General features: G+C 44.8%; 1 protein-coding gene across 3 annotated transcripts in view; it reads left to right on the forward strand.

Moving 5' to 3' along the window:
- LOC140429452 (small conductance calcium-activated potassium channel protein 2) overlaps nt 1-23,443 on the forward strand; it is a 241,788-nt gene that overhangs the window by 156,023 nt on the left and 62,322 nt on the right. For all 3 annotated transcript variants that reach the window (XM_072516467.1, XM_072516468.1, XM_072516469.1), the window contains one exon: nt 23,128-23,269. In XM_072516467.1, the coding sequence (XP_072372568.1) occupies nt 23,128-23,269 (142 nt within the window). The remainder of the gene's footprint in view (nt 1-23,127; nt 23,270-23,443) is intronic.

The raw sequence follows: 23,443 nt of genomic DNA on the forward strand, positions 1-23,443 counted from the left end.
GCCAGCCCCCGGCGATTCTCCGACCCGGCGGGTGGTCGGAGAATCTCGCCCCTGGAGTCTGTCTTTGCAAGCGGGAACACCAGATTGACAGCATCAAAACCCTTCTAACTTTATTCTTTTACAGGAAAACTTTACGCAAAGGTGCTTTTTTCCCTTAAACACCAGCCTTTGCAGAGACCCTCTTTGTTTATCCTGTGTGTGTGTGTGTGTGTGTGTGTGCTTGTTGGGAAATAAAGGGTTGCTGCGGTCTTATTACAAGAAAATTGAGTTCTTTCTAAAAACTAAATAGGTATCAATTGAGTTACTCTGTGGGAGAAAAGAAAACCCTGGGATTTCTACTGGCCCTTAAACATTGAGAGGAATGTATCTGTCACCCCTGTAAAGAAACAGTACTATTGACCATAATGCCTTGGCCATTGGAGAAAAATGTGACTCAGTACGTCAGACCGTTGCCCTTTTCGATTACAAATTTCACAGTCACTTCATTGCAGTGTTAATGTAAGCCTACTTGTGACATGAATAAAGATTATGTTTATATTTTTGAATGTTAACCAGTTTTTGCAACTTGCTTTTAAAAATAAGTTTTGTTTCATACTAATTCAATCATTCTGATTGATGTCTCTTTTGTTCTGGATCTAACAATATAAAATTAAACAATTGGCCATTTTGGTGAGCGAACAAAACATTTACACTTATGTTGCGACCTGTGGTGTAATGGAGCTGGGGAAATTGCTCACTCTTCCCAGCCCGATCGTAACAAGTGAGATGAGGGCCAAAGTGTGCTGAGAGGAACTATTGACAATTAATTTAGCCTCACCATGATTTCTCCCAAATAGTGCGAATAATGTCATTAGAATAATCGTAACAGGGGAGCCACAACAGAGATTCCCATTGTACTGTGCAGCCAGAATCACAAGGTTCAACTTTAACTCATTTCACTTAAACTTACTTGCTGGGTTTTTGCGGTCTTCCCACAGGCAAGAAACCAGTGAGGTCCTTCTATATATATTCAGCTAGGCCTCTGACAGTGGCAGTGAGACCCTGAAGATATTTTAACCATAGGCTGGTGTGGAGATGCTGTTGTGGCTCATCTGCATGGCCAGCCTAACAGGAATGGGAGTAAGGCCAGAACAGGCCTAAAAACGCAAAACCTTTCACTCTTTCAGAAGGTCGATCAGAGTAAAGCACATTGCTGTGTCTGGAGTCACGTATGGGTTAGACCAGGTAAGAGCAGCAGGTTTCCTCCCCTCACCATTGACTCTGTCTAAACCACCTGATGCCTTGGGAAACTGGGCAGCATAATCAAAGACCCAGGTTATTCTCTCTTCCAACCTCTTCCATCGGGAAGGAGATACAAAAGTCTGAGAACACGCACCAACAGACTCAAAAATAGCTTCTTCTCCTTCTCCGCTGTTCCAGCCTCCTGAATGACCCTCTTATGGACTGAACTGATCTCATTTCACACCTTTACTGAGTAGTACTCTGTGTACTTCACCCGATGCCAGTGCCTATGTATTTACATTGTGTATTTATGTATGTCCTATGTTTTTCCATGTATGGAGCAATCTGTCTGGAGTGTATGCAGAACAATACTTTTCACTGTACCTCGGTACACGTGACAACAAACAAATCCAATCTAATCTAAATGGTATTAGTGAACCAGCTGGGTATTTGTGAGAGTCTGGTATTTTCATTGTCAACATTATTGTTGTCTATCAATTCAGATTTATTTATTTAATTCAGTTTCAACTGCCCAGTTGCTGTGCTGGGATTTGAGCCCCATATCATTAGTCCACACACTCTGGGTTACTTATCCAACATACCCTCTAATTTTCTACTTAGTGCCCGGAACTTATGTTATGAATATGTAATTTCATGATTCAAATATTCTGAGCATCTAACATATAGTTCAGGGATTGAAATGTTTAAAGTAAGTTAAGTGAAACTCCCCAGTTTGAGAAGTTTAATTAAAACACCAAACAATAGATGGTCCCTCGCTGGGCTTCATGATGTCGATGGGGGACGCGAGCAACCCGACTAGGAACAGTGTCCCGCAGCAAGCATATATAGCTGGATGTTTCCCAGCGCTCGGAACGCCGAGAAACACCACACTATTGAACTCCCATTCATAGGGTCTCAGCGGGCCACCCTTAGTCCCGTTCTTTGCACTGGGAGCTCCATTCGTCGGAACTCCTCAGTGCAGAAGGAGATCAGAACGCCATTTTTAAATGTCGTCCTGTTCTCTCAACCCCAACACGACCCCCGAACCCCCCCAAACCCCAACCCACCCGCGCAGTATACCCCTGGGCCCGATACGGAGTGTGGGAAAAATGCCAGCTTGGCACATTGACAGTGCCAGCCTGGCAATGCACCTGCCAGCTGGCAGTGCCACCTGGGCAGCTTGGCAGTGCCAGGGTGGCACCCAGGTGGGACTGCTCAGGTGCCAGGCTGGCAGTGTCAGGGTGCCTAGGTGGCCTGTGGGCCTTCGATCCCCTGAGAGACCCCCACGAGTGTCGTTCCGGGCCTGGGGGGATCACTGTTCTTGGAGGGGGGTTTGGCCTTGGGAAGGTTGGGGGTTGTGGAGGGTGTTGGGCCACTGGACAGGTTGGACCAGGCCTGTGGAGGGTGTTGAAGCCATGGGGTGGTTGGGGGGGGAGTTGTTGGAACTCTGAAGGAATATTTAGTTAGGCTTTGGTGGGGTGTGAGAGGTCAGGGTCTCGGGAGGGTGGGTGGTGGTTGTTGGGCCTCAGGGGAGAGGTGATCAGGGGAGGGCGTCTTGGGTCAGGTCAGGCCTGGGGTGGGGTGGGGATGAGAGTCAGGCCCACTGTGTTGAACGTTTGGTGGAAGCTGGGTGAGTCCTCTAGAGATAATAGTAGGGGCGAGGAGGGAAATCCCTGGGATGTCAGGAGATATGGGCATAGTCCTATGGATGGGGTAGTCGGCAGTTGATAGGAGTCCCTGTAGGAAGGGGGATGATGGGGAGAGTCCCGTGTTTGGGGGAATCCCGTGTTTGGGGGAGGGTTTCATCTGAAGTTTGTGATTTAAATCACATTACCAAATGGTTTCCAGTGCAGAGCAATTGCCCAGGGGAGTTTGCACTTCTGGCAAATGTGGTGCAAGCCTTGCCCTTGAATCTCCAAAGGGGTTTCCCCAGCTCAGCTTTGGGGTACCCCTCCAATCTGATGCTGAGGTGTCAGTAGTTAAGGTCCACAAGTGTTAACTACTTGCTTCATTTAATTCTTGCACACTAAAAGTTTTTGTTTAAAACGTGATATCTTTCCTAATTCTTTCAGTTAATAACCAGGGAGTTAATTTTTAAAAAGATTTAAAGTATCCAAATCTTTTTTTTCCATTTAAGGGGCCATTTAGCATGGTCAACTACCCTGCACATCATTTGTTTTAGGTTTGTGGCGGTGAGACCCACACAGACACTGGGAGAATGTACAAACTCCACACGGACCGTGACCCACGGCCGGGATCGAACCCAAGTCCTCAGCACTATGAGGTAGTAGTGCTAACCACTGTGCCGCTAAGTTCAAATTTTTACTGAGATCATAACCCCTTTAAACTTTATTACACAGCCACCTACTAACTTAAAGACACTGACTTGCACGCAGCCAATATGTGAGCTTTCACTTAGCTTCACAGCTCAGAGGGAGCAATGACAGAACATTCTTCATGCACCAATGTGCAAGAGATATTTAAATAAAATGTCTGCACTATTTATGGCATGGAATTAAAATTGTTTGGCAGGAAAGAAGGAATTGTGGACATGAATTAGAAAATTAGCTAGAAAGGAACAGATTGCAAATGGGTTTCTCCCCAAGCTCCTCACATATTCTGAGATAACACAGATCCTGCATCCAGAACACACTGGGCTTCCCAGGTTCTTTATTAAAATAATACACAAAGGAATTTAATTGGAGGATGTTTTGTGTTACACCTGCATAGGTTGATTTCAACATTAATAATTCAAACATCTAAAAACTGGGGTACCATCAACTCACAATCTATTGGAAGGTGTAAATCTATTCATTTCACCTTGATGAGTAAAATTCTAAGAAATTAGTAAAGGTTCAAACCATAAATTGGAACCTGGAACGAAGAGATCACCAGAGAGTTTTAACATCAGCTAAGTCCCTGGAATCATGATAATGTGAAATGTCAGAGTTATTTGTACAGCACAAAATCTTTTCCTCATGATTGTTGAGTACTCTCCAATTCATAATCTGACATGCTCACAGCAAATTAGTGAGTACTGAGGTCAATTTAATCTTCTTTTGGTCTTGTTTGATTTTCATATTCCAGTGGGCATCAGAGACATGGCAGTAAAAGTGGACTCTCTCGCACCATTGATTTCAGTGAAAGGGGAGCTCGAATGGGCGAAAGTTGAGACAAATTCACTTCTGCTGCAGTCCAAACCGATTGCACCTTTGCAAGGGCGGCACAGTGGTTAGCACTGCTGCCTCACAGTGCCAGGGATCTGGGTTTGATTCCGGCCTAAGGTGACTGTGTGGAATTCACCACATGTCTGGGTGGGTTTCCTCCAGGTGCACCAGTTTCCTCCCACAGTCCAAAGATGTGCAGGTTAGGTTGATTGGTCATGTTAAATTGCTCCTTGGTGTCCAGGGATGTGCAGGTTCGGTGGTGTTACGGGGTTTCAGGGATAGGGCAGGAGTCTGGTTAGGGTGCTCTTTCAGAGAGTCGGTGCAGACTTGCTGGGCTCAATGGCCTCCTTCTGCACTGTAGGCGTTCTGTGATGCTATGATGTCACAAGCATGCTATGGCTTGTACCAGAAGCATGCAGTGTGGGCAGATCATGATATCAACCTGAGTCTAATGCTTCTTGGTGCCCTTTTGGACCTCACAAGTATTGTTGATGCCCGCTCTTAAACAAACAGAGCGAATATTTAAAATTCAACGAATATACTTGCTGCTAATAGGTTAAGTTTCCAATGTTTGTATGAAGAAATGCAATTTGTGGTTTAACACCAAACTAAGGTGAATGATTAGTCGATTGCTTCAATGATCAGGCGATAAATCTTCCACATGTATTTAGAAATATTCACACTATTCAGCATTTTACATTTGATCTTTTGAGTTCTTCCCAATGTTCCTAAGTTCTCTTTGAAGGCACGGTGACTAAAACTGTACCTAGTATTGTAATAAGACCTGACCAATAAATTTGCAAAGGCTAAAACAGAGTTTTGGTTTGTAACCAGCTCTGTGAGGGTTCTCACCAAAAGCTGATTATCATGACTGACGTGAGTTTCACAGCCAGCTTTACTCAACCATAGCACTGAGTAATGTTGTTTCCCATATAATTGTTACCTGAAGTGGAGGTCCCTCTCCTGATTGCTGTCTAATGATCCTTGCTGGAAATTACCATCTGTGGTGTCCAAGATGGGCAGAATTTGGCTCAGTCATGATGTTCTCCATAGTTCAATAGCCTGGTAAACATTCACTGTTGATGATTGCACATGAGGAGTATGCAGTTGAGCCAAGACAATATTGATGTGATTCAGAGAGAAAATAAGGAAAAAGAAGAAATAAGTTTTATATATCATGAAGATCTGTATGAACATTTTTGATCAAAAGTTCTATCTGGACAAATAGATTGTAAGATTAATCTGATGTCAAAAACTTTGCTAAAGATAATGAGTAAACATTTTAAGTCGTGATTGTAGAACATGATGGCTACACAGCTGGGCAATGTTTTAAAATGCAGGCTCATTTGTCCATAGATAATTAAAGGACAAAATTGTATTATTTATGTCATTCAAATTTTTGTATCGTTCTTTATTAGGTGGCTGATTTAACTATTGGTTTAGAAAATAGCATAATTGCTTTCTTCTGTGAGGAATTAACACCACAGGAGGCTGCTGCACATTCCGTGGCAAGAAAAAGCAATCCATATATATGCAGCATAGAAAAACAAATCAATCAAATAGTATGAAAATTATTTTTTGACTTAAAATAAGCAATTGTGGAGTAATCTTTCAATGCTGTTAAAACAAATGGATTGTTAGTATTTTACACAGTTTGTCAAAGACAAATGCTTTCAAAAACAATTCACAAATACAATCTTCAATTTTAAGAGCTGCAGTCTTCAAGGCAACTTATAGCACAGTTTTTAAAGAGTTGGGTCACGATTCTTGACATTGATATTTTCAAACAAACAGGTTAAGGAATTCTCATACCTTTTGGTGTTTCTGGTATGGCCTGTTATGGTGTAGAACTTTATCTACCCTAAACCAGGTAATCAGTGTAAGAGGGCTTTGGGCACGTCCCAACCTTCACTAGATGCTGGTGTAGGTCAGTGGGGGTACATCAGTTTAAATGGTGGAAGTGGAAGTTGTAGCCAGAATCTAAAGAAAAAAATCAGATTTTTTAAAAGATCATCTTAAAGTGACCCTTTTGCAAAAGGAATTGGAATTCACCCTTATAACTTCCTTTCAGGGAGCTGGATTTCCCTCATGGTCCTTCTCCCCATCCCTCCTATCTATGTGCGGAGAATTTGCAGATGTGGAGGCCCCAGATTGGCACACATTGGCACATGTATTGAATTCCCCCTTCACAGATTTCCCTCTTCTGACACGTAACTAGTTGTACCCCTATTCATTACTTCCAAATCAATTCACCATATCTTCTTCAGCCATTCAAGGCACCTATTCTCAGTCAAGCTGAAATGATCACGATCACAATCATACAATAGGTTGTCTTCTAATTCACTATTAGAAGAAGAAGTCTAGTAGGGAAAAATGGGTCCTTTTCAGATGAGCAAGCGGTGACTCGTGGAATGCCACAGGAATCAGTGCTGGGCCTCAACTATTTACAATCTCTTCCAATTACTTGGGTGAAGGGACCCCGTGTGGTAGCTAAATTTTCCAATGACACCAAGTCAGGAATGTAAGTTTTCAAGAGGAGATGGAAAGTGAACTTGTCCACTTTGGCTGGAAGAATAGAAAAGCAGGACATAACTTAAGTAGAGAGAGATTGCTGAACTCTGTGTATGGAGGGATCTGGGTGTTTTGGTTCATGAATCACAAAGTTAGTATGCATTTACAGCAAGCGATTAGGAAGGCAAATGAAATGTTGGTGTTTATTGGAAGGAGAATGGAATATAAAAGTCGAGAGGTTTTATTGCAGCTGTGCAGGGCCTTGGCAAGACCACATCTGGAGTACTGTGCACAGTTTTGGTTTCCTTATGTGGAAAAATGTATAATTGCTTTAGAAGCAGTTCAGGAGTGGTTCACTCAACTCAGCCCTAAGATAAAGGGCTTATTTTATAAAGAAATGTTGAACAGGCTGCACGTACACTCATTGGATTTAGAAGAATGAGAGGTGATTATATTGAAATATATAAGATCCTGAGGGGACTGCATAAGATAGATACCTCGGGGACCAGAACTAGGGGACACAGTTTAAGAATATGGGGCATCATTCTCCGACCCCCACCGGGTCGGAGAATGACCGTTGGCCGCCGTGAATCCCGCCCCCGCCTCCGCCGAAGTCTCCGATACCAGAGATTGGGCGGGGGCGGGAATTGGGCCGCGCCGGTTGGCGGGACCCCCCGCTCAATTCTCCGGCCCGGATGGGCCGAAGTCCCGCCCAGAAATTGCCTGCCCCGCCGGCGTAAATCAAAGCTGGTATTTACCGGCGGGACCAGGCGGCGTGGGCGGGCTCCGGGGTCCTGGGGGGGGCGCGGGGCGATCTGACCCTGGGGGGTGCCCCCACGGTGGCCTGGCCCGCGATCGGGGCCCACCGATCTGCGGGCGGGCCTGTGCCGTGGGGGCACTCTTTCCCTTCCGCCTCCGCCACGGCCTCCACCATGGCGGAGGCGGAAGAGACTCTCCCCACTGCGCATGCGCGGGAAACTGTCGGCGGCCGCTGACGCTCCCGCGCATGCGCCGCATTTCCGCGCCAGCTGGCGGGGCACCAAACGCCATTTCCACCAGCTGGCGGGGCAACAAACGCCATTTCCGCCAGCTGGCGGGGCGGAAATCCCTCCGGCGTCGGCCTAGCCCCTCAATGTTGGGGCTCGGCCCCCAAAGATGCGGAGCATTCCGCACCTTTGGGCCGTCGCGACGCCAGTCGGCGGACATCGCGCCGTTGGGGGAGAATTTCGCCCAAGAAGTCTCCTTTAAAGTTTTTTCTCAAAGGGTCATTAGTATGTGGAATTCTATTCCCCAGACTGCAGTGTAGGCTGTAGAATTGAGTTAGACAGATTTCTTGTTGATAAGGGAGTTGAGGGGTATGGAGGGCAGACAAGAAAGTGGAGTTGAGCTCACAACCAGATCAGCCATGGTCTTACTGAATGAAAGAATGGCCTCAAAAGGCAGAATGGCATACTCTTTCTATGTTCTTATTCTTGCTCATAGGAAGCAATATTCTTCAAAGAAAAACATGAGTCCAATCAGTTGCTATGACTACATCAGTAATGCTGGCACTTTGTTCTGACCCCTCCTGCTGTCGTCACATAGCATGAGTTGTCAATCCTGGGAGAAGTTGGGGGAATTATTAGGTTCATTCAAAATGGTACTGCCAATTATACAAAGAATAATACATGCTTAGGAATGATTACAATACAGTAATCTCATTGAAAGTAACCTTGTAAGCTAGCCAGTGAAGATTCAATAGTCTATAGATTGCAGGGTTATATTTACTCACCAGCATTTATCATTTATTTATAATCCTTATCTAAATGATTTTAATTTTCTAAAGAAGTTTTTAATTCCGATTTTAGTTTTGTTTTTGCATTATCAGTAGAGGTTGTGGTTAATGTTAACTGTTGTTGAATTCTGTGTTCTGCATGTATAATAACATTCAAAGATTACAGAGCAAGATAGAGATTTAGGGATCATAGTGGATAAATTATGTTTAATCACAAGTAGAGTGGTGAGGCTTTGGGAAAATAAATTATGTTTGAGGTTATATTGTTTGAACAGTACAATATTAAAGTGACAGTATAACGCTTAGGCTGACATCAATACATTTGGAGCATTTCGGTCAATTTGGATCCCCCACATGGAGGTAATTTTAAGACCTTTGAGAAGTGAAAGGCCTCTATCTCCTCGCTCCTAGCCCTGAAAAAAGGTTTGAGGAGTTTGAGCTATTTTTGTAAGAGAACCAAAAAGCTTTCGAGGAGTGTTACAAATTCAGTTCTGCTGTAAGGACCTATGGGTTCTGTGTTCTTAGTCGTTCTCACAACTTCTCACTGCTTTTCTGGGAATTGACACAAAGTGTATATTTACTTTCATGATAATATAACACAGGGTATGAATAACAGGTCATCAGAGCTTGATATTTGTATCTGTCACATCATGTATCTTTAATCTCTCTGAAAGACAGCCCATGCAAACTGAGACCTGATACAAATAACATGTTTTACTTCACAATAAGTGGAACAACCAGATTGACTATCATATTTGGACTTATTTCAGTTCAATCTGAACAATTTATGATACAAACAAAGAACATGCCACACTTTTCCACTTCAGTGAGTCACCTCACTTGATTAAAAAAAATATTGAATTGCTCCCAAAAATAGGTGCAGAGGTCGCAATGCACATTTGACCTATACCTGTTCCTTTCGATGTGGGCGTCACACACATTTCATGGTGCCTGCTCGTTTAAAGGACAGTAGAATGCACCCCAATGCTAAACCCACTTTTGAGTGACAGACACCTCAGTGATCCACAATAAATCCTCATTGCATTAAGGCACTGATAGAAATTTCAAGAACTTATTGTACTTCACTTTCACAAGGTTTGAAGGGACAAAGAAACAACATTTTGGGAGAGCTGTTCTGAGATGGAGACTCAAAACTCTATGAGTACTATTCACCATGATTTACTTTTAGCTGCATTGCCACTCTCACTGTCAGTCCATCGGAGGCTGCTATTTTGTGCATGAGGTGACCTCATTGGGGGCACAAGTGCATTCAAGACTTGCACTATTCAAATGTAACATGAATCTCTGAAACGGGAGGTGCATTCTGGCAGGAGCAGGTGTTGAAAAATGGCTGGGAAGAAAGTCAGAACAGGAAGAATCGAGACGAATGATAGAACAAGACAGAGAGTGCTTCCAATGTTTTCAACCACAGGACTGGAGGCCTTGATACAAGAATTGGAAAGGTGGAGAGATGTCTTCAATGCCCAGGAAGCCAACCAGACAAACTCCAAGAAGGCCAGGTGGTCAATGTCATGGCATGGTGGCACAGTGGTTAGCACTGCTACCTCAAAGCGCCAGGGACCTAGGTTAAATTCCGGCCTTGACTGTTTGTCTATGTGGAGTCTACACTTTCTCTCTGTGTCTGCGTGGGTTTCCTCTGGGTGCTCCGGTTTCCTCCCACAGTCCAAAGATGTTCAGGTTAGGTGGATTGGCCATGCTAAATTGCCCCTTAGTGTTCAAAAATGTGCAGGTTAGGTTGGCTTACGAAGATAGGGAGGGGAAGTGGGCCCAGGAAGAATGCTCATTCAGAGGATGGGTGAAGACTCGATATGCTGAAGGGCCTCCTTCTGCACTGTAGGAATTCTATGTTCTATGTCGGCATAACCATGAGGACCAGATTGCAATATACAAGACATGTAATGGCCTCACGAGAGTGATCAAGGTCAGTGAATTCAACTTTGAATATCTAAATTTTATAACTGAACCACTCAATTCATTGTTTCCCCTCACTGAACCCACTGAATTCACTATCAATCACAACTAATCCTAAAATTCACAGATTGATCCCATCCACACTTAATGGGCATTGCTGCAAACCTGCACCTCTTATCTTGCACATAATGCCAGCTGTTCATCTGTGAGAGCCACATCAAACACATTGGACCCCAATCACTGTCACTCTTTCCCCACTCTTACTGAACAAGGTGGGGAATAACTGGAGGCAGCAAAAGCTAAGCCACGGGGGACAGGAACAGTTCTATGTCCTTGCTGCTGTGAAGGAGATGCTGTCCATCATTGGAGTAGCCATGACTGAGGCCAGGGTGAGCAGCGGGTAAAATGATTAATGATGATGGGATCCTCATAGCTACTCCTCCTTCTCACACCTCACTTTTCTCTCATCCCACAATTTCTATTGATGTACAAGCTACAGGTGGTGCCAGCAGTTTCCTTCCCCTCCCCTCACCAAAACCTTACTCTTGTGCCTTTCCCATTCCCAACCCCCAGGAACTGACACTTGCCCAGGCAGAGTTGAAGCACAAAAGATGAAAGAGCAGGATGACAGTGATGAAGAAGAAACACCATCACTCGCCCTAACACTCACATCCACCACCTTCAATAATGTGTGTAATTTAGAGGCAGGATCTACATGTGATGAGGCATCAGGCATGAGTATGCTGCAGCCAGGGCAGGGGACAAGAGAGCACAGGTGCCAGCTCGCTGGGGGCAAGGGCATGACTAGGTTCTGCTGCAGAGCACTCAGGCCTTTGATGGGGCAGCCTGCAAATGAAGACTGATGGTTATACACAATGAAATACTTGGTGCATTGATAGGTCTGATAGAAAGCCATGTCACGGAGCATGGAGGAAATTGGCATCAACTTAGCAGAGGGCCTTGTGCAGAGTTTGGACCCAATCCCTTTAGCATGCAACGTGGTGTCCCAACTCCATGAGAGCACTTGTGAGCCCAACCATGACGCAGCATCTAGTGGCCTAATGTCTCAGCTTCCATTGGCAGTTCCAGCAGAAAGCACCCAATGATTGAGTGCTGCAGTGAAGGTGTGAACTAGTGATACAGGCTTGGCTGACAGCCATTCAAGGTCAGTCTACTCTCATTGTAGCTCAGCCTGCTCTCATCATGCCCGTGTTTAAAAAGGTTTGCAGTCCCTCACAGCTATCCAGCAACCTGAACCCAATACTTTGCAAGGATTGCTGAAATGCAACACGGGACCATGGAACATGAATCTGATGTACTCTCTGAGGATGATTTAGTTAATCTTCCTAGTGGTGCCATTTTGTTAGTGCCCTTACTTGCCTTCCAGCCATTCCAGATTGTTGCCAGCTATGCGAGGTGATGCTGTCCAAAACATAGTCTTCTATGTTCGAGAGCTCCCCGAGGTCATCCTGAAAGGTCATGTGCTGTCTCCCCCACTGAAGGTCAGCAGCCTTTCACTGGTCATGCTGCAGTCACTGAGCGAGACGTGTACTGGAGCACTAGGATAGGCAAAAGCCACCGGACGTCAGGCATTAAGGAAATGTTCAAAGTTGATTAAGTGAATTTTGTATGGAATACTGGATGGTTTATTTTGCTTTGTATAAGAGCGTGCTGTGGTGGTCAGTAACTGGGGGAAGATAAAGTGTGACTTTAATGAATGGGGAACTGGGATTGCTTTCACTGATATCACAGCAAGATGAGTTAATCACAGGCAGCCTGGCCAGAAAGGGACTGTTTTCCTGACTGCTACTCAGTTTTTTCACTCAACATGTTGAATGGTAAGGGGTATGCCCTCATGATGGCAAGATGTGCAGCTTGAAGAAGACTGTGATGATTCTTGACACATGCCACATGCAGTAGAAGCATTATTTAATTACCCTAATCGTCTACTCATGCAGCTTTCGTTATCTGCATTTTTATCACCGAGCATGGCTTGCGCACCACAGTCATGAGCCAGTGGTCATCAGATGTCACCTTGCAGCCATTCTCTGATTTGCCATGGGGGCTCAAATGCCAATGGCACAAGAGACTGGCTCAAAATGAAGGCATCAAGACTGCTGCCAGAATGGCATTGACTGATATGATGCACTGAGTGTGGTCACAAACCAGCCGGTAATTATTCAAGTGGAATCCCTCAGAATTGTCATGTAACTTGTGTAAAGATAAATGTATCCAGTCAATGCACAATGGGGAAGCCTGCAATTCTGGTTAAACACATGTTCACTCTGACTGTGTCTCTATGGCATCTCTTTTGCTGACAGAGATTCAGTGACTTCCCTCATTCAGCAGTGGACTGGGAGATGTTGTTAATGTAGTCCTCTCCAGCCTTGGAAGAACATGACACAAAAAGGCTCATAACCATGGTTCCTTTCATAACAACTGGAAATGTCATCCTTGCCCTGCTCTGACACTGCACTTCCATCTGTGACAGGCAGCAAATTACATGCACATCAACTTGGTGGAGTAGATTCCTGAATGCACTGTTCCTCAATTACACTAAGATAGGAGAACTGCTCCTTGAAGACCCTGGGCAGAAGACCTAGGTCATAGAATCATGGAATCACAGAATTTGCAGTGCAGAAGGAGGCCATTCGGCCCATCGAGTCTGCACCGGCCCTTGGAAAGAGCACCCCACTTAAACCCTCCCTCCACCCCATTCCCGCAACCCAGAAACCCCACCCAACCTGTTTGGACACTAAGGGCAATTTATTATGGCCAATCCACCTAACCTGCACATCTTTGGACTGTGGGAGGAAACCGGAGCACCCGGAGGAAACCCACGCAGACACGGGGAGAATGTGCAGACTCCACACAGACAGTGACCCAGACCGGGAATCGAACCTAGGACCCTGGAGCTGTGAAGCAACTGTGCTAACCACTGTGGTACCATGCTGCCCTAGGTCCTGGTGAAACCCCTTCTCTTTCGTTTTTGCACTTCCAAAGACATATGTTCAATTTTCTTTCCTTCTTGATTTCTGCCCTCTCTCCCATTTCCTCCTTTTACTATCTCCCTTTCTTCCCTGCTTTTTTCCTTTTATCTTCCTTTTCTGCATCGTCTCTTGGATTCTCAGTGGGCCTGCCACCAGCTCTTTACTTAGGCCTGTAAATTTTGTCATTGGTGTAATTCCGAAGGAAGTCCGAGCATACCGACTTGAAATGGTGGTCCATGCCAATCCATCCTCCCGGGTCAGTAGAATTTTCCATCAAGTGGAGATTCCAATCTCTTAACTCAGCTCAATTGTCCTCTGCCAGCTCATCTTAATGAGCAATTTCATCAACGTCAATGCTCTTTCATGAGTTGGATTATGTTAATTAACAATTGGATTTAAGAATAACTGGATGTCATACACATAACTGAAGCAATCACAATGTGTATTTGAAATATGTGGCTGGATTCCTCTCAAAACTGTAAGCGTGAAAACAACCAGCAATCCTCTCAATAGATTTATGATTACAGATTGGAATAGTGTAGTTTGCTTCTGAACTCTTTTTTTTATTGTGACTGAATAGAAGGAATAGATTAAAGCAGGGCAGAATTTCTCCATTTTCTTCAACATCTTTCCATGCTCCAAGCATTTGTGTTTTTAACAGGCACATGGGGCTGGATTCTCTGCCCGGCCACATTTCTGACCCCGCTGGCAGGATGCTCCGTTACGCCGGCCAGTCAATGGGGTTTCCCATTGTGGGTCAGCCCCACGCCGTCGGGAAACCCCCGGGCTGCCAGAAAAACGGAGCATCCCACTGCTGGAGAATCCAGTCTACGGGCTCCAGTGTCGGATGGAAAATCAATGGTGAGCTGCAACCCCTTAAAGGTTGCCACAGACAAGCACAACTCTGGTTTTGTTGTTCCTATAAATTCAGGGTCCGTCTTTCATAGCGGGAGGATCTGAGTTTCTGAAATGAAAGATAGTTTTGTTATTTAATATTGGGTGCGATCTACTGGCCGCATCTCACCTGAACGGGGGCACGACGTTGCCGGAAGAGGCTTCCCCCGGGTTTCCCGACGGCCGGTGTGTGTTGCGCGACTAAGTGGGTTTGTGCTGACCCCGAATCGAACCGGCGTCCGCATCTTCCATCCTACCCAAGGAGACCCCTGCCGGGCACCGATTAGTACCGGTCCATGCAAACGTGGGCCAGGTGAAATGGCACCTGGGCGTCCCCCAGGCCATTAGACAGGGACAAGGTAGGGTTGCCCTCTGGCACCCAAGCACCATGGCACTGCCAAGTTGCCTGGGTGGCACTGCCTGGCTGGCAGGAGCACAGCCAGGGTGGCAGTGCCCTGGTGCCCATGAAAGGATAGCTGAGGGGGTATGAAGGGTGGCGTTCCTGGAAGGGGGGAACTCGAAAGGGACCCCTCAGCGACCCCATAGCGGGGTGTCCACACTTGGCGGGGAGCGGGTGTGGGGTAATGCCCATTTGGTGAGTGGTGGCATTGTCTTTGGTGGGGGGGGGGGCGGTGTAGGGACCCCTCAAGCTCACTTAGAGATCAGGATATCCTTTCAAAATGGTGGTCTGATCTCTGAGGAACCAGTCTGGCCAGCGAATTCAGCTCCCCAGTAATGCAAAAAATTCTAAATGTGGGTTTGTCAGAACATAATAAGAACATAAGAACTATGAGCAGGAGTAAGCCACCTGGGCCCTTGAGCCTACTCCACCATTCAATAAGATCATGGCTGATATTTTAGTGGACTCTACTCCACTTACCCGCCCGCTCACCATAACCCTTCATTCCTTTACTGTTCAAAAATCTATCTATCTTTGCCTTAAAAACATTCAACGAGGTAGTCTCAACTGCTTCTCTGGGCAGGGAATTCCGCCAATTCACATTCCTTTGGGTGAAAAAGTTCCTCCTCGACTCAGTCCTAAATCTGCTCCCCCTTATTTTGAGGCTATGCCCCCTAGTTCTAGTTTCACCCGCCAGTGGAAACAACCTCCCTGCTTCTATCTTATCTATTCCGTTTATAATTTTATGTTTCTATAAGATTCCTCCTCATTCTTCTAAATTCCAATGAGTATAGTCCCTGTCTACTCAGTCTCTCCTCATAAGCCAATCCTCTCAACTCCGAAATCAACCGAGTGAATCTCCTCTGCACCCCCTCCAGGGCCAGTACATCCTTTCTCAAGTAAGGAGACCAAGAGTGCACACAGTACTCCAGGTGTGGCTTCACCAGCACCCTATACAGCTGCAACATAACCTTCCTGCTTTTAAACTCCATCCCTCTCGCAATGAAGGGCAAAATTCTGTTTGTCTTCTTACTTACCAGCTGGGTCTGCAAACCAGCATTTTACGATTCATGCCCAAGGACACAAAGGCCCCTCTGCACAACAGCATGCTGCAATTTTTTACCATTTAAATAATAGTCCATTGTGCTGTTATTCCCACCAAAATGGATGACCTCACATTTACCAACATTGTACTTCACTTAATGCCGGACCCTTGCCCACTCATTTAATTCCAGACCCTTGCTCAGTCATTTAAACTATCTATATCCCTCTGCAGACTTTCAGCGTCCTCTGCATACTTTGCTCTACCACTCATCCTAGTGTCATCTGCGAACTTTGACATATTACACTTGGTCCCCAACTCCAAATCATCGATGTAAATTGCAAATCATTGCGGTCCCAACACTGATCCCTGAGGCACACCACTAGTCACTGATCGCCAACCAGACAAACACCCATTTGTCCCACTCTTTGCTTTTTGTCAGTTAACCAATACATTACCCAGAATGAAATGCACCTTTATCTTATGCAGCAGTCTTTTGTGCGTCGCCTTGTCGAATGCCTTCTGGAAATCCAGATAAACCACATCCACCTGTTGTCCACCGTGCTCAATGTCCTCAAAGAATTCCAGTAAATTAGTTAAACATGACCTGCCTTTCATGAACCAATGCAGCATCTATCCAATGGGACAATTTCTATCCCAATGTCTCGCTCTTTCTTACTTGATGATAGATTGAAACATTTCCCCACCACAAAGGTTAAGCTAACCGGCCTATAGTGACCTGCATTTTTGCCTACCTTGTTTTTTAAACAGTGGAGTCACATTTGCTGTTTTCCAATCTACCAGAACCACCCCATAGCCCACTGAATTTTGGTAAATTGCCACAAGAGCATTTGCTATTTCCCCCGCCTTCTCTTTTAGTACACTGGGATGCATTCCATCAGGGCCAGGAGAAGCCCCATTAGCTTGCCCATCACTACCTCCTTAGTGATAATGATCGTTTCTAGGTCCTCACCTGCCATAGCCTCCTTGCCATCAATTATTGGCATGTTATTTGTCTCTTCCATTGTGAAGACCGATACAAAATACCATTTCCTCATTTCCCATTATTAAATCCCCCTTCTCATCTGTTGACCTTAGCCACTCTTTTTCATTTTATATATTTGTAGAAACTTTTGCTGTCTGTTTTTATATCCTGAGCTAGTTTACTTTATATCTTACTTTTCTTTATAGCTTTTTTCATGGCTTTCTGTTGACTTTTAAAGATTTCCCGATCCTCTAGTTTCCCACTAATCTTTGCCACTTTGCATCTTCTTTCAATTTGATACCCTCCTTTATTTCCTTAAATATCCATGGCTGATTATCCCTTTTCCTACAGTCCTTCTTTTTCACTTGTATATACTTGACCGGCGAGAAACTTCCCAGGCCCAAAAAAGTGACTTAAGTGTGGTTAGATAGGGAACTCACCAACAGAGCCGGGGAGAAACTTCCAGCCAAACCCGCCTTAGAAACTTCTGTTAGATCGCGCCCACAATTTCTAAATCTGATTACACTTAATTAGTATAACTGATCTCACTCATATGAATTGACCATACTCTTTAGGCTTCTTAAGAAAGCTTGCAGTGCTTATTTGAATGAATATAAATGGATTTTAATATTTAGATTGCAAAACAGCATTGCGGCAAAATTAAATTACCTTGACTTTGATTTGGACAATTCAACTTTGGAGGAACCATTAAAGGAAAATGTAATTTCAAATCAAATCATTGGCCAATTCGGGAAATTACTTGCATTATGATCCACAGTCTTTTACTAAATATTTCTTGAGGCCGCATTTTATCAACAATTTATACGTATTGTTTAGAAATGCTAAACATTGATTGATTTATTGTCACATGTACAGTGAAAAGTATTTTTCTGCGGCCAAGGGAACGTACACAGTACGTACACTGTAGACAAAAAGAATAATCACCAAAGTACATCAACAAATAAGTAATTGGTTACAGTGCGGAACAAGGGCCAAGCAAAGCAAATACATGAGCAAGAGCAGCAAAGCACATCGTGAATAATGTCTTCCAGGGAACAGATCAGTCAGAGAGAGAGTCGTTGAGGAATCTAGTAGCTGTGGGGAAGTAGTTGTTCCTATGTCTGGATGTGCGGGTTTTCAGACTTCTGTATCTTCTGCCTGACGGAAGGGTCTGGAAGAGGACAAAGCCTGGGCGCGAGGGGTTTCTGACAATGCTGTCTGCCTTCCTGAGGCAGTGGGAGGTGTAGACAGAATCAATGTGGGGATGCCAAGCCTGTGTGATGCGTTGGGCTGAGTTCACCACACCCTGCAGTTTCTTGCAATCTTGGGCCGAGCAGTTGCCATACCAAGCTGTGATGCAGTCGGATAGGATGCTCTCTATGGCACATCTGTAGAAATTTGTGAGAGTCGATGCAGACATGCTGAATTTCTTTAGCTTCCGTAGGAAGTAGAGACTTTGTTGGGCTTTTTGACTGTTGCATCAACGTGAGTGGACCAGGACAGACTGGTGGTGATGGTGACCCCCAAGAACTTAAAGCTATCAACCATCTCCACCTGCAGAAAATAATGGGGGAATGTGAAGTTTATCCTGGCTAAACAAGTGATAGTTTTCCTCTTCTCCTTCATTTGCATTATTTCAATGGGATCATGTTACCTGGAGGGTCTTACAACTTGTAGGCCATAAAGTTACATCAAGATCCAGTGATGATACTTTGACAGTACATATTCCAATGCTGATTTCAATCTAAAATCTATAATTTTTGAGGTTTGGCATGAGTTAGTTCATTTGTTTTAAGCATTAATTTTGTTCTTAGCCATGTACATTACTTCTATTTATAGTTTGAGACATGTGGATACCTGATGTAAGAATGTCCTTGCGATCAATACTCACACAATGCAATAGACTTTGCTAATTAAGATCTAGTGAACAAGAAATCCATTTTACTAATCTTTCGAGCCGGCAAGGAGAATATTTTTGTCGTAATGAGAAATATAAAAAAGTATTTCCATTTGCTATTCACCTTGTCAAACCACCATTCCACCAATCCACCACCACTCACCTCCGTCTGGCTGAACACTTCCTTTCACTGAACAACTTCTCCTTTAACATGTCTCATTTCATCCAAACCAAAGGTGTGGCTCTGGGTACCTCCATGGGTCTCTTTATGGGGTATGTGGAACATTCCTTGTTCTAGTCCTACTCTGGCCCCATCCCACAACTCTTTTATCAGTATGTTGACAACTGTTTTGGTGCCGCTTCATGTTCCCATCTGGACCTGGAAAAATGTATTAATTTTGCTTCCAATTTCCACCCCTCTAGCACCTTCCCGTGGTCCATTTCCGACACTCCCCTTCCCTTCCTTGACCTTTCTATTTCAATTTCTGGTTATAGACTGTCCGCTAGTATCCATTACAAACTGACTCCCACAACTACCGCGACTACAGCTCTTCACACCCGACATCTTGTAAGTACTCTTAACGAGTACTTTGCATTGGTATTCACCGAGGAGAGGGACATGACGGATGTTAGGGATAGATGTTTGATTACTCTAGGTCAAGTCGGCATAAGGAGGGAGGATGTGTTGGGTATTCTAAAAGGCATTAAGGTGGACAAGTCCCCAGGTCCGGATGGGATCTATCCCAGGTTACTGAGGGAAGTGAGAGAGGAAATAGCTGGGGCCTTAACAGATGTCTTTGCAGCATCCTTGAACACGGGTGAGGTACTAGAGGACTGGAGAATTGCTAATTTTCCCTTGTTTAAGAAGGCTAGCAGGGATAATCCAGGTAATTATAGATCGGTGAGCCTGACGTCAGTGGTAGGGAAGCTGCTGGAGAAGATACTGAGGGATAGGATCTATTCCCATTTGGAAGAACATGGGCTTATCAGTGATAGGCAACATGGTTTTGTGCAGGGAAGATCATGTCTTACCAACTTAATATAATTATTTGAGGAAGTGAAGGGCTGTAGATGTCATATACATGGACTTCAGTAAGGCATTTGATAAGGTTCCCCATGGTAGGCTGATGGAGAAAGTGAAGTCTCATGGGGTCCAGGGTGTACTAGCTAGATGGATAAAGAACTGGCTGGGCAACAGGAGACAGAGTGTAGTAGTGGAAGGGAGTTTCTCAAAATGGAGAACTGTGACCAGTGGTGTTCCACAGGGATCCGTGCTGGGACCACTGTTGTTTGTGATATACATAAATGATCTGGAGGAAGGTATAGGTGATCTGATTAGCAAGTTTGCAGATGACAGTAAGATTGGTGGAGTAGCAGATAGTGAAGGGGACTGTCAGAGAATACAGCAGAGTATAGATAGATTGGAGAGTTGGGCGGAGAAATGGCAGATGGAGTTCAATCCGGGCAAATGCGAGGTGATGCATTTTGGAAGATCCAATTCAAGAGCGAACTACACGGTAAATGGAAAAGCCCTGGGGAAAATTGATGTACAGAGAGATCTGGGTGTTCAGGTCCATTGTACCCTGAAGGTGGCTGTGCAGGTTGATAGAGTGGTCAAGAAGGCATACAGCATGCTTTCCTTGATCGGAAGGGGTATTGAGTACAAGAGTTGGCAGGTCATGTTACAGTTGTATAAGACTTTGGTTCGGCCACATTTGGACTACTGCGTACAGTTCTGGTCGCCACATTACCAAAAGGATGTGGATGCTTTGGAGAAGGTGCAGAGGAGGTTCATCAGGATGTTGCCTCGTATGGAGGGTGCTAGCTATGAAGAGAGGTTGAGTAGATTAGGTTATTTTCATTAGAAAGACGGAGGTTGAGGAGGGACCTCATTGAGGTCTACAAAATCATGAGAGGTATAGACAGGGTGGATAGCAAGAAGCTTTTTCCCAGAGTGGGGGACTCAATTACTAGGGGTCACGAGTTCAAGGTGTGAGGGGAAAAGTTTAAGGGAGATATGCGGGGAAAGTTCTTTACGCAGAGGGTGGTGGGTGCCCGGAAGGCATTGCCGGCGGATGTGGTAGAGGCGGGCACGATAGCGTCATTTAAGATGTATCTAGACAGATACATGAATGGGCAGGGAGCAGAGGGATACAGATCCTTAGAAAATAGACGACAGTTTTAGATAGAGGATCTATCGAAAATAGGCTTGGAGGGCCGAAGGGTCTGTTCCTGTGCTGTAATTTTTCTTTGTTCTTTGACTCCATCACATTCTCCCAGTTCCTTCGCCTCCATCGCACCTGTTCCGATGATGCCACTTTCCAAAAACGGGGCTGCTGACATGTCTTCATTCTTCCTTAATCATGGTTTCCTACCCACTGTGGCCAACAGGGTTCTCAACCGTGTCTGACCCATCTACCGCAACTGTGCCATCACCCCCTCCCTCCCAGAACCAGGGTGGGGTCCCCCTTGTCCACATTTTTCACCGCTTCAGCCTCCGCATTCAAAGGCACATTACCGCCTTCCGGACTTACCATTGAGTTCAACAGCTTCAGACTGTGAACTCTCTCCTCCACCTTCACCCCATTTTTATTTCCATCCATTTATTTTCATTTCTTCCATTGATCTGTTTTTCCCTCACAATTGTTCCCCCTCCCCCACCTCACTTGGGCCATTTGTTCCTTGTTTCCCTTTGACACACCGCTCACCTTTATTCAGTTATACACACACTCTAATCTCTTTATGTGCCACTATTAGCACCATTCTTAGCCTTGATCACACCCATTTGCATTCCCTTTGTCTTTGTCAATCCCGCCTATCGCTGACCCTCCATCCAGCCCCCCTGCTCCATGCCTCCCCCACTACAGTATAAATCTGACCTTGTTTCCAGTTCTCTCCAGCTTTGACAAAGAGTCATCCAGACACAAAACATTAGCTCCCTTCTCTCTCCACAGATGCTGCCAGACCTGCTGTGATTGTCCAGTATTTTCTGCTTTTGTTCCCATTTGCTATGTTTCCGAATAGCCTATTATTATCTGGCATCTCTATTAGGCTTGTGACATTCTCTGGTGGTTCAGTCACCTAAATGTTTGCTGTTTTATTCTGATGTCTTAATGTTAATTTTATTTCCTTCATTGTTTTTATTTCATCATGGATTTGAAATGCACTTTCAGTAATCAAATAGTTAATAAAAGTGAGAGCTAATGAGTCTTTTATACCCTTCCCTCAAAAAGTTTCAGATTTATAATGGTGTGTTCTATTGTTCATGATCCTATATCTTTAGCCTCTGAGTTAGTCTCGATTCAGATTCTGTATCCGTTCTGTCATTTTGGTCTGTTCTGTGTTACAGGGTAAATTGACTAACTCCCAAATCCATGTTTTGGTTTGCCTGAGTTCATATTATCAGGGATCAAGGCTGGGATTTTACAGGATGGGAGGGAGCATGTAGGAAGACAGGGGCCCATCACTTTCCTGCCATCTCTGGCATTTTATCAGTGGCAAGGAAGGTTGTGGATGGTCCCCCAGCCCCTAAGCCAATTGATCACTTAAAAGACCTCTTCCTGTTTTAGCTAGTATTTTGCTAGCGACGGGTGAGCATTTTATCAGATTACAAGACTTCCAGGTATATCCTGATGGCCACCTTACGAGCTGGCAGGAGGGCCCATCTGATTGGACACCTTGTGGCCCATGGAGGGGGCCCCCTTACTGCAAGTGACGCCGAACTGAAAGAACCCGCCTCCTCCCCCGTCTTCATGACCAAACATTTCTCTACCTCTTCTTCATCAGGACCTGCCTGTCTGGCTGGACAAACCCCCACAAACTCATCGTACGTCTGGGGCCTCCTCCATGATAGCTGATCCACACCTGCTACAGTACCAGAAGTGGTCATTGCTTGCTGTGTCACTACTGGGCCAAGTGCTGTTGACCCTCCAATAGATTGGCAGTGGGATGTCATCGTTTATAGGAATGGAAGAAAACAATTAATTGCCTGAAGATAGTAAAATCCAGGCATGGCATGATCAGCTGAAATGGGGTTGCCCCTAGCCTTCCAGCTGGTGGACACTGTTGCCACGTACAATTCCAGCCCAGATTCTTTACTAGATATCTCTAATGACAAATGTGTTGTAACCTGAGTATAACAGTCATCATTGCAGTTCAAAGCATATTCTAACAAATGTGAGCACAGAGAAAGGATTTCTGTATTTTGCAAATAACAGGGAAGATGCAGTCCAAAAACAATTATTGTAACAACTGAAATGTGCTATTTTCTTACTTTAGGAATAATCTTGTAATGATATTCTAATTGGTTTACAGATATCATGATAGCCAAGATGTCACAAGCAATTTTCTTGGAGCAATGTGGCTTATTTCTATCACCTTTCTCTCCATTGGCTATGGTGATATGGTACCGAATACATATTGTGGGAAAGGAGTTTGTCTACTCACAGGGATTATGGTAAGTAATATGTTTCAGCAATAAGAAGCAAAGGACCAGAATGGCTTTCATGATCAGCAGACATCTCAAAGCACTTTAATAGCACTTTACCAATAAAGTCCTTTGATGTGTAATCTCTGTTGTAATGTAGGAGATAAATCCACCAGTTGCACACAGCAAGCTACAACAAGCAAC

The sequence above is a fragment of the Scyliorhinus torazame genome, chromosome 9 (genome assembly GCF_047496885.1).
Source record: "Scyliorhinus torazame isolate Kashiwa2021f chromosome 9, sScyTor2.1, whole genome shotgun sequence".
Classification (NCBI taxonomy): Eukaryota; Metazoa; Chordata; class Chondrichthyes; order Carcharhiniformes; family Scyliorhinidae; genus Scyliorhinus; species Scyliorhinus torazame.